The sequence below is a fragment of the Bufo gargarizans genome, chromosome 2 (assembly GCF_014858855.1).
Source record: "Bufo gargarizans isolate SCDJY-AF-19 chromosome 2, ASM1485885v1, whole genome shotgun sequence".
Lineage (NCBI taxonomy): Eukaryota > Metazoa > Chordata > Amphibia > Anura > Bufonidae > Bufo > Bufo gargarizans.
The window spans coordinates 185,257,848-185,273,620 of NC_058081.1; the positions used below are offsets into that span (position 1 = coordinate 185,257,848).

A 15,773-nucleotide genomic window follows, 5' to 3' on the forward strand; every position below is an offset into this window, starting at 1 on the left:
TTTATATTGTATTAATATGACATGACTTTTATTAAAAGCATTTGAAAAATCCACCTGGAGTGCCATAGAACCTTTGTACTCTATATGTGACGCTTGTGCTCTATGTGCACCCAGATATAACTAACGCAGTGTAGATCCCACAAATCTACTGCTTTGAAGAAAGCTTAGGCAGGATGATGGATCTCCTTAAAGAGACTAGCTGTGTTTGGAGAATTAGTCACCATCACCATACGAAGCTGGTCTCTTTAAGGAGAGTCAGCACCCTGCCCAAACAAATAGATTTTATGAATATTGGGAATTTATTGTCTCAACTAAGGTTGAGCAAATTAAGTCTAACAAATCCATTTGTCTAATTAGCCTGTCCCCATAGGTTAAGAGGTGCCCACTTGCCAGTTGTTCACTTTTCACTTTCTTCTCCATCAGTCCTAGATTCAGGGTTGCCAACCAGAATTTTTTTTCTGGACAACGTATCCCAAAATCATGGACAGCCAACATTTTTTACTGACAAATTGGAAAACATAATGAATTCTATAGATTATAAGTAATATATGTCTATAGCTCAACATACTGATAACACCTCATTACCAGCATTTACTGTGAGCTGTAAAATGATGCTAATTACCACCAAAATAATCTCGTCTAGTACCACCAGCCTCAAAATATCACAGACACTTCTATTTTATTTTCACAGACATAGGAAAAAAGTCGCCTATTTTTACGGACTGTCCAAAAATTTCTGGACTGTTGGCAACCGTGCCCAGATTGTTATGATGACTTTTCCTAACTATGATTTGTCTCTGTAGACTTTTCTACCCAGACCTGGTTCTTCACTTTTACAGCACATCTCTACATTCTACACAAACTTCCCATCTTGCCACCCTCTTAAAAGTGCTCTTCTGCTACCAAACAGAAAGTGCCCTCAAAACTGTACTACAGACAGTGCTCCCCTAAGTGTCCCACATGGTAACAGTGCACCTAAAGACATAATTAGTGCCTTGCGCAGCTTAACATTAGAGTAATAATGCCCACATTGTGCCCCCACACAGTAACAATGCCCACATTGTGCCCCCACACAGTAAGGGTAGGACCAGATGGGACAAATTTGCTGTTTCTGATATTTCTGGCAGAATCTGTGATGGAGACTCCCAATAGCATCCAACACAATGGTAAACACAACCTAAGATATGTACCACATTGATTGGAAAATGTGACCTATTTCCGTTGAGTACTAACATCTCAAAATGTATTTAAAAAGTGACATCACCATTGAGTTTACAGAGTGATGTAGTTCAACATTTGTAAGGTGCATCTTGTCTTCTTTACAAAGCAACAAGAATCATTTACTATATAAAATAGTATACTGGGCACTCTCACTATAGGTAGAACCGTAAATAGAATGGCAAATATCTTATTGATTAAATTTATAGATTTATTGGTAACTTGCCGTTAATAATAAAATACAATAATAAATATACAATATACTGGGCTATTTAAAGGTCAATAGGATACATTGGTGTAAAATACAATAGACATTACACTACAAATATCTAAAAGTGAATAGATTATAATTACACAATAATATAGAATAAATATTCAGGAAATTGATAATATGCGGCTAGAATAGCATCTGATGGTATATCCTAAAAAAAGGGTTTGTTGCTGGCCAAGAAAATAATGATGGGACAAAGTCTCCGAATAGTCCAAAGTCTAATGATAAAATGTGAAGCAATGTTAAGCTACAGTGAGAGTGTATGCGGCGTCCCACTTCTACTCACTGTTCGGTGGTTACTGGTGTAGATTTCACTGCTGAAGTTCCGGTTCTCTGTTTCACCTAATGCTCCTTCTTAGGTTGTCTCCGCTGCCGGTTTAAGTAGCTCTGGGCATCGCTCCGTATGTTTGTAGAGCCGATGTCCTCCAAGCCTATATTTGCCTGCTTCCACGCTGGATCTAATGTGCGGTCACAAGGTGGAGATATGCTCGTTCTCTAGCTCTGAGAGGCTTGAGCTTCCAATGAATCCAATGAATCAGCGTGGCAGGTCCTCCTTGAAGATGTTCCGGCTTCTCAGCGTTAACCTAGGAAAATTTGTTCTCAATGCTAGGTGCAGCAAGAGTTCATGTAGAAATAAGCTGGGGGTCTTGGATCAAACGCGTTTCGGGGCTTCACGTTGCCCCGTCCTCAGTCCTCAGTCTAAGGAAGGGGCAACGTGAAGCCCCGAAACGCGTTTGATCCAAGACCCCCAGCTTATTTCTACATGAACTCTTGCTGCACCTAGCATTGAGAACAAATTTTCCTAGGTTAACGCTGAGAAGCCGGAACATCTTCAAGGAGGACCTGCCACGCTGATTCATTGGATTCATTGGAAGCTCGAGCCTCTCAGAGCTAGAGAACGAGCATATCTCCACCTTGTGACCGCACATTAGATCCAGCGTGGAAGCAGGCAAATATAGGCTTGGAGGACATCGGCTCTACAAACATACGGAGCGATGCCCAGAGCTACTTAAACCGGCAGCGGAGACAACCTAAGAAGGAGCATTAGGTGAAACAGAGAACCGGAACTTCAGCAGTGAAATCTACACCAGTAACCACCGAACAGTGAGTAGAAGCGGGACGCCGCATACACTCTCACTGTAGCTTAACATTGCTTCACATTTTATCATTAGACTTTGGACTATTCGGAGACTTTGTCCCATCATTATTTTCTTGGCCAGCAACAAACCCTTTTTTTAGGATATACCATCAGATGCTATTGTAGCCGCATATTATCAATTTCCTGAATATTTATTCTATATTATTGTGTAATTATAATCTATTCACTTTTAGATATTTGTAGTGTAATGTCTATTGTATTTTACACCAATGTATCCTATTGACCTTTAAATAGCCCAGTATATTGTATATTTTATTATTTATTAACAGCAAGTTACCAATAAATCTATAAATTTAATCAATAAGATATTTGCCATTCTATTTACGGTTCTACCTATAGTGAGAGTGCCCAGTATACTATTTTATATTGTTTTACTTGTAAAGGAGGGGCAAATCCTTTTTACTGTGAGCACCTCCCTCTGTGGCTTCACTCACTCCTGTGCGTCTCATAATAGTACTAAGAATCATTCACTGTTGGAAGAAATACGGAATTACTTATGTGCTCTAAGTTACCTTTATCAAAACCTCATCATTCTGCCAAATAAGCCATATCCAGTCTCCCTGATATAAAACATGTGTGCAGAGGCGTAGCTAGAACTGACTGGGCCCCACAGCAAATTTTTGTACGGGGCCCCCCAAACACACACTTCTTCACAAACCCCCTCCTCCTGTGCAAACCCCTCTCATATGGCTATTTTGGGACTTTTTATTTACTGTCATTTTTAGCACAACTGTATTGTTTTTTAACATTTACAGTTGCTGATAGAGTTTATTTTCAACTCAACCCCTTTAAAACCTGCGCTGCAATTGTAATAGACATGTCTGATTTACCTCTACATATCCACAAGTATTTTAGCCTCTGTACCTTTCATACCGCAGCCATGGACGCACTCATACACGCACTCTCCACAAACATGGACGCACTCTCCACATACATGGAGACAGTCATACACACACTCTCCACATACATGGATGCAGTCATACACTCACTCTCCACATACATGGATGCAGTCATACACTCACCCTCCACGTACATGGAGGCAGTCATACACGCACTCTCCACGTACATGGAGGCAGTCATACACACACTCTCCACGTACATGGAGGCAGTCATACACACACTCTGCACATACATGGAGGCAGTTATACACACACTCTCCACGTACATGGAGGCAGTTATACACACACTCTGCACAAACATGGACGCAGTCATACATGTACTCTCCACATACATGGACGCAGTCATACACGCACTCTCCACATATATGGACGCAGTCATACACGCACTCTCCACATACATGGACGCAGTCATACACGCACTCTCCACATACATGGACGCAGTCATACACGCACTCTCCACATACATGGAGACAGTCATACACACACTCTCCACATACATGGACGCAGTCATACACTCACTCTCCACATACATGGACGCAGTCATACACTCACCCTCCACATACATGGACGCAGTCATACACACACTCTGCACATACATGGAGGCAGTCATACACACACTCTCCACATACATGGACGCAGTCATACACGCACTCTCCACATACATGGACGCAGTCATACACGCACTCTCCACATACATGGACGCAGTCATACACGCACTCTCCACATACATGGACGCAGTCATACACGCACTCTCCACGTACATGGAGGCAGTCATACACGCACTCTTCACATACATGGAGGCAGTCATACACGCACTCTCCACATACATGGACGCAGTCATACACGCACTCTCCACATACATGGACGCAGTCATACAAGCACTCTCCACATACATGGATGCACTCTCCACATACATGGATGTAGTCATACAAGCACTCCACATATATGGACGCACTCTCCACATACATAGACACACTCATACACGCACTCAACATATACATAGATGCACTCATACACACACTCTTCACATACAGGGGCGCACTCATACACACAGTCACTACATACATGGACGCACAAATATACAATACACATATATAGACACCCAGCTTTCCTTCTGTGCCTCTCCCCCATCCTCTGTCTCTGCACTTGTGCCATGCAGGATAGCAGGGAAGCTGGATGACGTCTCACACTATAATTCACCCAGCTTTCCTACTGTACTGCACGTAACATGTGCACAGTTTGGGAAAGCTGAATATAACCCCAGTTCCCCTGCCGCTCACATCACTGGTGCAGTTGTGGCAATCCTACTAATGTTGAGCATGCTGGGCAGGGAAGGTTCAGGCTGCAGGAATCACGGGTAGGAAAGGGGGCGGGGATATTCTAGCTCCGCCCACATCGGGCCGTCCTGATGCTGGTCACTGTCCATCATAAGAACTAAGGCGGGGAGAGGCGGAGCAATGTCTCTGATGTCAGGTCAGTGACAGAGGTGCAAGTGCAGGACTCTGGACCTGGTGCAGGAGAAGTCAGCTGCTCTGACAGGGGCCTGGGGTGACGAAGTACAGTGACTGCTTCCGGGCCCCTTCTGAGCTCGGGCCCCGAAGCTGCTGCTTCCTCTGCTTCCCTGATAGCTACGCCACTGCATGTGTGGGAAGCAAGACAATGTTTTTGTCTACAGAGTACTTGTGGAGAACATGAGGAATGCAAATGATGTGATTCGGTTTTTTAATAGCCATTTAGAGTTCACAAAGTTGCATCTCAGCTATAGCCCACGTATAGATATGTCAACCAAAATATTTATGTAAATGTATGATATACCATTGCCTAAACCAGGCATCCTCAACCTGCGGCCCTCCAGCTGTTGTAAAACTACAACTCCCACAATGCCCTGCTGTAAGCTGATACCTGTAGGCTGTTCGGGCATACACGGAGTTGTAGTTTTGCAACAGTTGGAGGGCCACAGTTTGAGGATGCCTGGCCTAAACTGTCAATACCATCTTACAGTACCCTATGCCATTTGCACCACATCAGACCATTCACATAATATTTTAAGTCATGGGTTACTGACCTGCTCATTTATCTGATAAAGTTTCGGATTGATGTCCTGCCAATTTGTAATTGGCGCAAGTCCAAAGTATTCTCTTGCACTGTTATAACAACAAAGTCCAAAGTCTCTTCCTCGCTGAATGCTGTTCGAAATGTAATCTGTCCGGGAATATTTCAGAGTCCCATACCAGTAATCTGTTTTATGAAATAATGAATAAATATAATTTACAAAATGTGAAAAAAAAATGTGCTGCATGAACTAGAACCTTTGCCAAAGCACTTGTAGACCCACCTAGATCCTAAGCCTAACTGGAAAATGAAATCATCTTAGTCTTGGAATGGTTAAGAAGTATGGGATAATTTCAAAAGTCAATTTTAACATACTATGGAATAGTCGCCAATGTGCTAAAGTGCACACTATAGGGGAGAATGTAGTCAGACGTTTCTTACATGAATTTTAAGAACAAATCTCAAAGGTAACAATTCTGGCAAGTGATAAGATAATATATTTATACGAAAACAAATTCATTAAAAAATCAGCCTTCTTAAGCAAAACATTTTATGCAAATTGCTTTATCTAGTGACTTCTATAACAACACTAAAAGTGATAATTGAAAAATATTGACCTCGTAAATCTTCAATCACAACATTATCTTCATTTTCAGCAATCTGAGAAGCCATTCCAAAGATCAAGGCATCAACATCTTGCGCCTTCTGTAGATTAGGATTCTTCAATTGTAAAAGAAAAAAAGTCTGAAAACATGTTTTGCTCACATAAAATGTATTCTTTGCATTTGTTATCTTATGTTAATAAATGTGATGTGTTTCCGAGTCAGCCAAAAAGATTTTAAACCACCCCATCCTTTGCATATATGGAAGAGGAGTCTTGAAGGAAATTATGTCTTTGTCCCCATTGCAAACACTTAAACTCAGGTTATGCATCCCTAAGGAGAGTAGAGAGGCACAGTTTCTATGGGATGATTTACACTTTTCGTTGGCGCCATTTTGGGGTACATACTACTTTTTGATTGCTTTTTATTGTGTTTTTGGGACGTGGATTGAACCCCCCCCCCCCCCCAAGCAATTTTGTCTTTTTTTACATTTTTTAACCTGCTCATCAAAGGGGGTAAAAAGCTCAGATTACTGTGTGGGTCATTATAGATGCGGTGATACCAATTATGTATAGTTTTAACATTTTTGTTTTAGATTTTTACGTAAATAAACCTGTTTGCAGGCAAAAAAGGTAATCTCTCCAAATTGAGGACTGAAACATGCAATCTTCTTATTACTCATATAATACACTTTAATGTTTCCATATCCCAATGTATTAGTGTATGTCAGTTACTATATTCATTTACATAATGCCTATTCAGCAGGGGGAAATAGGCATCAATGCAAGGTAGTCCTAGGGGCAACCATGTGGGGGACGCAATGGGATGTGAGAAGGAGCCTCTCACTCTCTCTAACTACATAGATGCCACAGTCAGCATTGACAGAAGCATGTAATGGGTTAGACTGCCAAGATCAAGGCAGTGAGAGTGGCGAACCCTATGTATAATACAGTTGGAACCCACAAGTGATGGCACATGCGCAACTCATGAGCTCGCTCCATCACACTGCCATGCATATACAGAGCTGTATGCTAACTACCTACTTGTAGCGTCATACATGAAGACATTGAACTGGCATGAGATGTTTGCCTGCAGATTGGAGATCCAACTTGAGGTGTTCATGTACATTATGTAAATGTCTGAAACTGCCAGCCTTGGTAAGATGACTAACTACCTAGTGTGTATGGGATTAACCAAAATGACACTGACAGATTTTGGGGGAAAGAAGGATATAGCATATTGTAAGTAGGGATGAGCGAACTCGAACTGTATAGTTCGGGTTCGTACCGAATTTTGGGGTGTCCGTGACACGGACCCGAACCCGGACATTTTCGTAAAAGTCCGGGTTCGGGTTCGGTGTTCGTCGCTTTCTTCGCGCTTTTGTGACGCTTTCTTGGCGCTTTTTGAAAGGCTGCAAAGCAGCCAATCAACAAGCGTCATACTACTTGCCCCAAGAGGCCATCACAGCCATGCCTACTATTGGCATGGCTGTGATTGGCCAGAGCACCATGTGACCCAGCCTCTATTTAAGCTGGAGTCACATAGCGCCGCCCGTCACTCTGCTCTGATTAGCGTAGGGAGAGGTTGCGGCTGCGACAGTAGGGCGAGATTAGGCAGATTAACTCCTCCAAAGGACTTGATTAACTGATCGATCTGCAGCTGTGGATCATTGAGCTGCTGATCCTCAATTGCTCACTGTTTTTAGGCTGCACAGACCGTTTGTCAGTCTCATTTTTCTGGGGTGATCGGCGGCCATTTTGTGTCTTGTGGTGCGCCAGCACAAGCTGCGACCAAGTGCATTTAACCCTCAATGGTGTGGTTGTTTTTTGGCTAAAGCCTACATCAGGGTGAAGCTGTCACACCAAGTGCATTTATCCAGCAATAGTCTGTTCATTTTTTGGCCATATACAAAATCAGGGGCAAGCTGCGCCTGTCACCAAGTGCATTTAACCCTCAATGGTGTGGTTGTTTTTTGGCTAAAGCCTACATCAGGGTGAAGCTGTGACACCAAGTGCATTTAACCAGCAATAGTCTGTTCATTTTTTGGCCATATACAAAATCAGGGGCAAGCTGCGCCTGTCACCAAGTGCATTTAACCCTCAATGGTGTGGTTGTTTTTTGGCTAAAGCCTACATCAGGGTGAAGCTGTCACACCAAGTGCATTTAACCAGCAATAGTCTGTTCATTTTTTGGCCATATACAAAATCAGGGGCAAGCTGCGCCTGTCACCAAGTGCATTTAACCCTCAATGGTGTGGTTGTTTTTTGGCTAAAGCCTACATCAGGGTGAAGCTGTCACACCAAGTGCATTTAACCAGCAATAGTCTGTTTATTTTTTGGCCATATCCCAGTCTAATTCTGTCACTAAATCCATACCGGTCACCCAGCGCCTAAATACTAGGCCTCAAATTTATATCCAGCTAAATCTGTCCCTAGTGCTGTAGCTGGGCGAGTTATTTAGTGTCCGTTCAAGCACATTTCTTGTTCTGGGTTGAAATACAATTCCCAATTTAGCAATTTCATAATTTAGTGGTTCCTGCTATATCAGAGCTATTTGAAATCTATCCCAAAAAGGGTATATAATATTGAAGGTGCACATTGGGTCATTCAGAATAACTTCACACACACCCGCTACTGTGTATTTCCAAGTCTAATTCTGTCACTAAACCCATACCTGTCACCCAGCGCCTAAATACTAGGCCTCAAATTTAAATCCCTCTAAATCTCTCGTTACCCACCGCTGTACTGTTGTTGCTGGGCAAGATATTTAGTGTCCGTCAAAGCACATTTTTTGTTCTGGGTTGAAGTACAATTCCCAATTTAGCAATTTCATAATTTAGTGGTTTCTGCTATATCAGAGCTATTTGAAATCTATCCCTAAAAGGGTATATAATATTGAAGGTGCACATAGGGTCATTCAGAATAACTTCACACACACGCTTCTGTGCATTTCCAAGTCTAATTCTGTCACTAAATCCATACCGGTGACCCAGCGCCTAAATACTAGGCCTCAAATTTAAATCCCTCTAAATCTCTCGTTACCCACCGCTGTACTGTTGTTGCTGGGCAAGATATTTAGTGTCCGTCAAAGCACATTTTTTGTTCTGGGTTGAAGTACAATTCCCAATTTAGCAATTTCATAATTTAGTGGTTTCTGCTATATCAGAGCTATTTGAAATCTATCCCTAAAAGGGTATATAATATTGAAGGTGCACATAGGGTCATTCAGAATAACTTCACACACACGCTTCTGTGCATTTCCAAGTCTAATTCTGTCACTAAATCCATACCGGTGACCCAGCGCCTAAATACTAGGCCTCAAATTTAAATCCCTCTAAATCTCTCGTTACCCACCGCTGTACTGTTGTTGCTGGGCAAGATATTTAGTGTCCGTCAAAGCACATTTTTTGTTCTGGGTTGAAGTACAATTCCCAATTTAGCAATTTCATAATTTAGTGGTTTCTGCTATATCAGAGCTATTTGAAATCTATCCCTAAAAGGGTATATAATATTGAAGGTGCACATAGGGTCATTCAGAATAACTTCACACACACGCTTCTGTGCATTTCCAAGTCTAATTCTGTCACTAAATCCATACCGGTGACCCAGCGCCTAAATACTAGGCCTCAAATTTAAATCCCTCTAAATCTCTCGTTACCCACCGCTGTACTGTTGTTGCTGGGCAAGATATTTAGTGTCCGTCAAAGCACATTTTTTGTTCTGGGTTGAAGTACAATTCCCAATTTAGCAATTTCATAATTTAGTGGTTTCTGCTATATCAGAGCTATTTGAAATCTATCCCTAAAAGGGTATATAATATTGAAGGTGCACATAGGGTCATTCAGAATAACTTCACACACACGCTTCTGTGCATTTCCAAGTCTAATTCTGTCACTAAATCCATACCGGTGACCCAGCGCCTAAATACTAGGCCTCAAATTTAAATCCCTCTAAATCTCTCGTTACCCACCGCTGTACTGTTGTTGCTGGGCAAGATATTTAGTGTCCGTCAAAGCACATTTTTTGTTCTGGGTTGAAGTACAATTCCCAATTTAGCAATTTCATAATTTAGTGGTTTCTGCTATATCAGAGCTATTTGAAATCTATCCCTAAAAGGGTATATAATATTGAAGGTGCACATAGGGTCATTCAGAATAACTTCACACACACGCTTCTGTGCATTTCCAAGTCTAATTCTGTCACTAAATCCATACCGGTGACCCAGCGCCTAAATACTAGGCCTCAAATTTAAATCCCTCTTAATCTCTCGTTACCCACCGCTGTACTGTTGTTGCTGGGCAAGATATTTAGTGTCCGTCAAAGCACATTTTTTGTTCTGGGTTGAAGTACAATTCCCAATTTAGCAATTTCATAATTTAGTGGTTTCTGCTATATCAGAGCTATTTGAAATCTATCCCTAAAAGGGTATATAATATTGAAGGTGCACATTGGGTCATTCAGAATAACTTCACACACACCCGCTACTGTGTATTTCCAAGTCTAATTCTGTCACTAAACCCATACCTGTCACCCAGCGCCTAAATACTAGGCCTCAAATTTAAATCCCTCTAAATCTCTCGTTACCCACCGCTGTACTGTTGTTGCTGGGCAAGATATTTAGTGTCCGTCAAAGCACATTTTTTGTTCTGGGTTGAAGTACAATTCCCAATTTAGCAATTTCATAATTTAGTGGTTTCTGCTATATCAGAGCTATTTGAAATCTATCCCTAAAAGGGTATATAATATTGAAGGTGCACATAGGGTCATTCAGAATAACTTCACACACACGCTTCTGTGCATTTCCAAGTCTAATTCTGTCACTAAATCCATACCGGTGACCCAGCGCCTAAATACTAGGCCTCAAATTTAAATCCCTCTAAATCTCTCGTTACCCACCGCTGTACTGTTGTTGCTGGGCAAGATATTTAGTGTCCGTCAAAGCACATTTTTTGTTCTGGGTTGAAGTACAATTCCCAATTTAGCAATTTCATAATTTAGTGGTTTCTGCTATATCAGAGCTATTTGAAATCTATCCCTAAAAGGGTATATAATATTGAAGGTGCACATTGGGTCATTCAGAATAACTTCACACACACCCGCTACTGTGTATTTCCAAGTCTAATTCTGTCACTAAACCCATACCTGTCACCCAGCGCCTAAATACTAGGCCTCAAATTTAAATCCCTCTAAATCTCTCGTTACCGCTGTCCTGTTGTAGCTGGGAAAGTTATTTAGTGCCCGTCAAAGCACATTTTTTGTTCTGGGTTGAAGTACAATTCCCAATTTAGCAATTTCATAATTTAGTGGTTCCTGCTATATCAGAGCTATTTGAAATCTATCCCAAAAAGGGTATATAATATTCAAGGTGCACATTAGGGTCATTCAGAATAACTTCACACACACGCTTCTGTGCATTTCCAAGTCTAATTCTGTCACTAAATCCATACCGGTCACCCAGCGCCTAAATACTAGGCCTCAAATTTATATCCCGCTGAATTTGAATACAATACATTGGGCCAAATAATATATTTGTTGTTGTGGTGAACCATAACAATGAGAAAAACATCTAGTAAGGGACGCGGACGTGGACATGGTCGTGGTGGTGTTAGTGGACCCTCTGGTGCTGGGAGAGGACGTGGCCGTTCTGCCACATCCACACGTCCTAGTGTACCAACTACCTCAGGTCCCAGTAGCCGCCAGAATTTACAGCGATATATGGTGGGGCCCAATGCCGTTCTAAGGATGGTAAGGCCTGAGCAGGTACAGGCATTAGTCAATTGGGTGGCCGACAGTGGATCCAGCACGTTCACATTATCTCCCACCCAGTCTTCTGCAGAAAGCGCACAGATGGCGCCTGAAAACCAACCCCATCAGTCTGTCACATCACCCCCATGCATACCAGGGAAACTGTCTCAGCCTCAAGTTATGCAGCAGTCTCTTATGCTGTTTGAAGACTCCGCTGGCAGGGTTTCCCAAGGGCATCCACCTAGCCCTTCCCCAGCGGTGAAAGACATAGAATGCACTGACGCACAACCACTTATGTTTCCTGATGATGAGGACATGGGAATACCACCTCAGCATGTCTCTGATGATGACGAAACACAGGTGCCAACTGCTGCGTCTTTCTGCAGTGTGCAGACTGAACAGGAGGTCAGGGATCAAGACTGGGTGGAAGACGATGCAGGGGACGATGAGGTCCTAGACCCCACATGGAATGAAGGTCGTGCCACTGACTTTCACAGTTCGGAGGAAGAGGCAGTGGTGAGACCGAGCCAACAGCGTAGCAAAAGAGGGAGCAGTGGGCAAAAGCAGAACACCCGCCGCCAAGAGACTCCGCCTGCTACTGACCGCCGCCATCTGGGACCGAGCACCCCAAAGGCAGCTTCAAGGAGTTCCCTGGCATGGCACTTCTTCAAACAATGTGCTGACGACAAGACCCGAGTGGTTTGCACGCTGTGCCATCAGAGCCTGAAGCGAGGCATTAACGTTCTGAACCTGAGCACAACCTGCATGACCAGGCACCTGCATGCAAAGCATGAACTGCAGTGGAGTAAACACCTTAAAACCAAGGAAGTCACTCAGGCTCCCCCTGCTACCTCTTCTGCTGCTGCCGCCTCGGCCTATTCTGCTGCTGCCGCCTCGGCCTCTTCCTCCGCCTCTGGAGGAACGTTGGCACCTGCCGCCCAGCAAACAGGGGATGTACCACCAACACCACCACCACCACCTCCGTCACCAAGCGTCTCAACCATGTCACACGCCAGCGTTCAGCTCTCCATCTCACAAACATTTGATAGAAAGCGTAAATTCCCACCTAGCCACCCTCGATCCCTGGCCCTGAATGCCAGCATTTCTAAACTACTGGCCTATGAAATGCTGTCATTTAGGCTGGTGGACACAGACAGCTTCAAACAGCTCATGTCGCTTGCTGTCCCACAGTATGTTGTTCCCAGCCGGCACTACTTCTCCAAGAGAGCCGTGCCTTCCCTGCACAACCAAGTATCCGATAAAATCAAGTGTGCACTGCGCAACGCCATCTGTGGCAAGGTCCACCTAACCACAGATACGTGGACCAGTAAGCACGGCCAGGGACGCTATATCTCCCTAACTGCACACTGGGTAAATGTAGTGGCAGCTGGGCCCCAGGCGGAGAGCTGTTTGGCGCACGTCCTTCCGCCGCCAAGGATCGCAGGGCAACATTCTTTGCCTCCTGTTGCCACCTCCTCCTTCTCGGCTTCCTCCTCCTCTTCTTCCACCTGCTCATCCAGTCAGCCACACACCTTCACCACCAACTTCAGCACAGCCCGGGGTAAACGTCAGCAGGCCATTCTGAAACTCATATGTTTGGGGGACAGGCCCCACACCGCACAGGAGTTGTGGCGGGGTATAGAACAACAGACCGACGAGTGGTTGCTGCCGGTGAGCCTCAAGCCCGGCCTGGTGGTGTGTGATAATGGGCGAAATCTCGTTGCAGCTCTGGGACTAGCCAATTTGACGCACATCCCTTGCTTGGCGCATGTGCTGAATTTGGTGGTGCAGAAGTTCATTCACAACTACCCCGACATGTCAGAGCTGCTGCATAAAGTGCGGGCCGTCTGTTCGCGCTTCCGGCGTTCACATCCTGCCGCTGCTCGCCTGTCTGCGCTACAGCGTAACTTCGGCCTTCCCGCTCACCGCCTCATATGCGACGTGCCCACCAGGTGGAACTCCACCTTGCACATGCTGGACAGACTGTGCGAGCAGCAGCAGGCCATAGTGGAGTTTCAGCTGCAGCACGCACGGGTCAGTCGCACTACAGAACAGCACCACTTCACCACCAATGACTGGGCCTCCATGCGAGACCTGTGTGCCCTGTTGCGCTGTTTCGAGTACTCCACCAACATGGCCAGTGGCGATGACACCGTTATCAGCGTTACAATACCACTTCTATGTCTCCTTGAGAAAACACTTAGGGCGATGATGGAACAGGAGGTGGCCCAGGAGGAGGAGGAGGAGGATGAGGAAGAGGGGTCATTTTTAGCACTTTCAGGCCAGTCTCTTCGAAGTGACTCAGAGGGAGGTTTTTTGCAACAGCAGAGGCCAGGTACAAATGTGGCCAGCCAGGGCCCACTACTGGAGGACGAGGAGGACGAGGATGAGGAGGAGGTGGAGGAGGATGAGGATGAAGCATGGTCACAGCGGGGTGGCACCCAACGCAGCTCGGGTCCATCACTGGTGCGTGGCTGGGGGGAAAGGCAGGACGATGACGATACGCCTCCCACAGAGGACAGCTTGTCCTTACCCCTGGGCAGCCTGGCACACATGAGCGACTACATGCTGCAGTGCCTGCGCAACGACAGCAGAGTTGCCCACATTTTAACCTGTGCGGACTACTGGGTTGCCACCCTGCTGGATCCACGCTACAAAGACAATGTGCCCACCTTACTTCCTGCACTGGAGCGTGATAGGAAGATGCGCGAGTACAAGCGCACGTTGGTAGACGCGCTACTGAGAGCATTCCCAAATGTCACAGGGGAACAAGTGGAAGCCCAAGGCCAAGGCAGAGGAGGAGCAAGAGGTCGCCAAGGCAGCTGTGTCACGGCCAGCTCCTCTGAGGGCAGGGTTAGCATGGCAGAGATGTGGAAAACTTTTGTCAACACGCCACAGCTAACTGCACCACCACCTGATACGCAACGTGTTAGCAGGAGGCAACATTTCACTAACATGGTGGAACAGTACGTGTGCACACCCCTCCACGTACTGACTGATGGTTCGGCCCCATTCAACTTCTGGGTCTCTAAATTGTCCACGTGGCCAGAGCTAGCCTTTTATGCCTTGGAGGTGCTGGCCTGCCCGGCAGCCAGCGTTTTGTCTGAACGTGTATTCAGCACGGCAGGGGGCGTCATTACAGACAAACGCAGCCGCCTGTCTACAGCCAATGTGGACAAGCTGACGTTCATAAAAATGAACCAGGCATGGATCCCACAGGACCTGTCCGTCCCTTGTCCAGATTAGACATTAACTACCTCCCCATAACCATATATTATTGGACTCCAGGGCACTTCCTCATTCAATCCTATTTTTATTTTCATTTTACCATTATATTGCGATGCTACCCAAAGTTGAATGAACCTCTCCTCTGCCTGTGTGCTAGGCCTAAATATATGCCAATGGACTGTTGCAGTGGTGGCTGACATGAAGCCTGATTCTCTGCTATGACATGCAGACTAATTCTCTGCTGACATGAAGCCAGATTGTCTGTTACGGGACCTCTCTCCTCTGCCTGGGTGCTGGGCCTAAATTTATGACAATGGACTGTTGCAGTGGTGGCTGACGTGAAGCCTGATTCTCTGCTATGACATGCAGACTGATTCTCTGCTGACATGAAGCCAGATCCTCTGTTACGGGACCTCTCTCCTCTGCCTGGGTGCTGGGCCTAAATTTATGACAATGGACTGTTGCAGTGGTGGCTGACGTGAAGCCTGATTCTCTGCTATGACATGCAGACTGATTCTCTGCTGACATGAAGCCAGATCCTCTGTTACGGGACCTCTCTCCTCTGCCTGGGTGCTGGGCCTGAATATATGCCAATGGACT

At 44.9% G+C, this 15,773-nt stretch overlaps 1 protein-coding gene across 1 annotated transcript in view; it reads right to left on the reverse strand.

Moving 5' to 3' along the window:
- LOC122927672 (dual oxidase 1-like) overlaps nt 1-15,773 on the reverse strand; it is a 260,004-nt gene that overhangs the window by 137,855 nt on the left and 106,376 nt on the right. Inside the window, exons 11-12 of the mRNA XM_044279744.1 lie at nt 6,217-6,319; nt 5,613-5,785 (exon numbers count right to left, since the gene is read on the reverse strand). Of these exons, the coding sequence (XP_044135679.1) occupies nt 5,613-5,785; nt 6,217-6,319 (276 nt within the window). The remainder of the gene's footprint in view (nt 1-5,612; nt 5,786-6,216; nt 6,320-15,773) is intronic.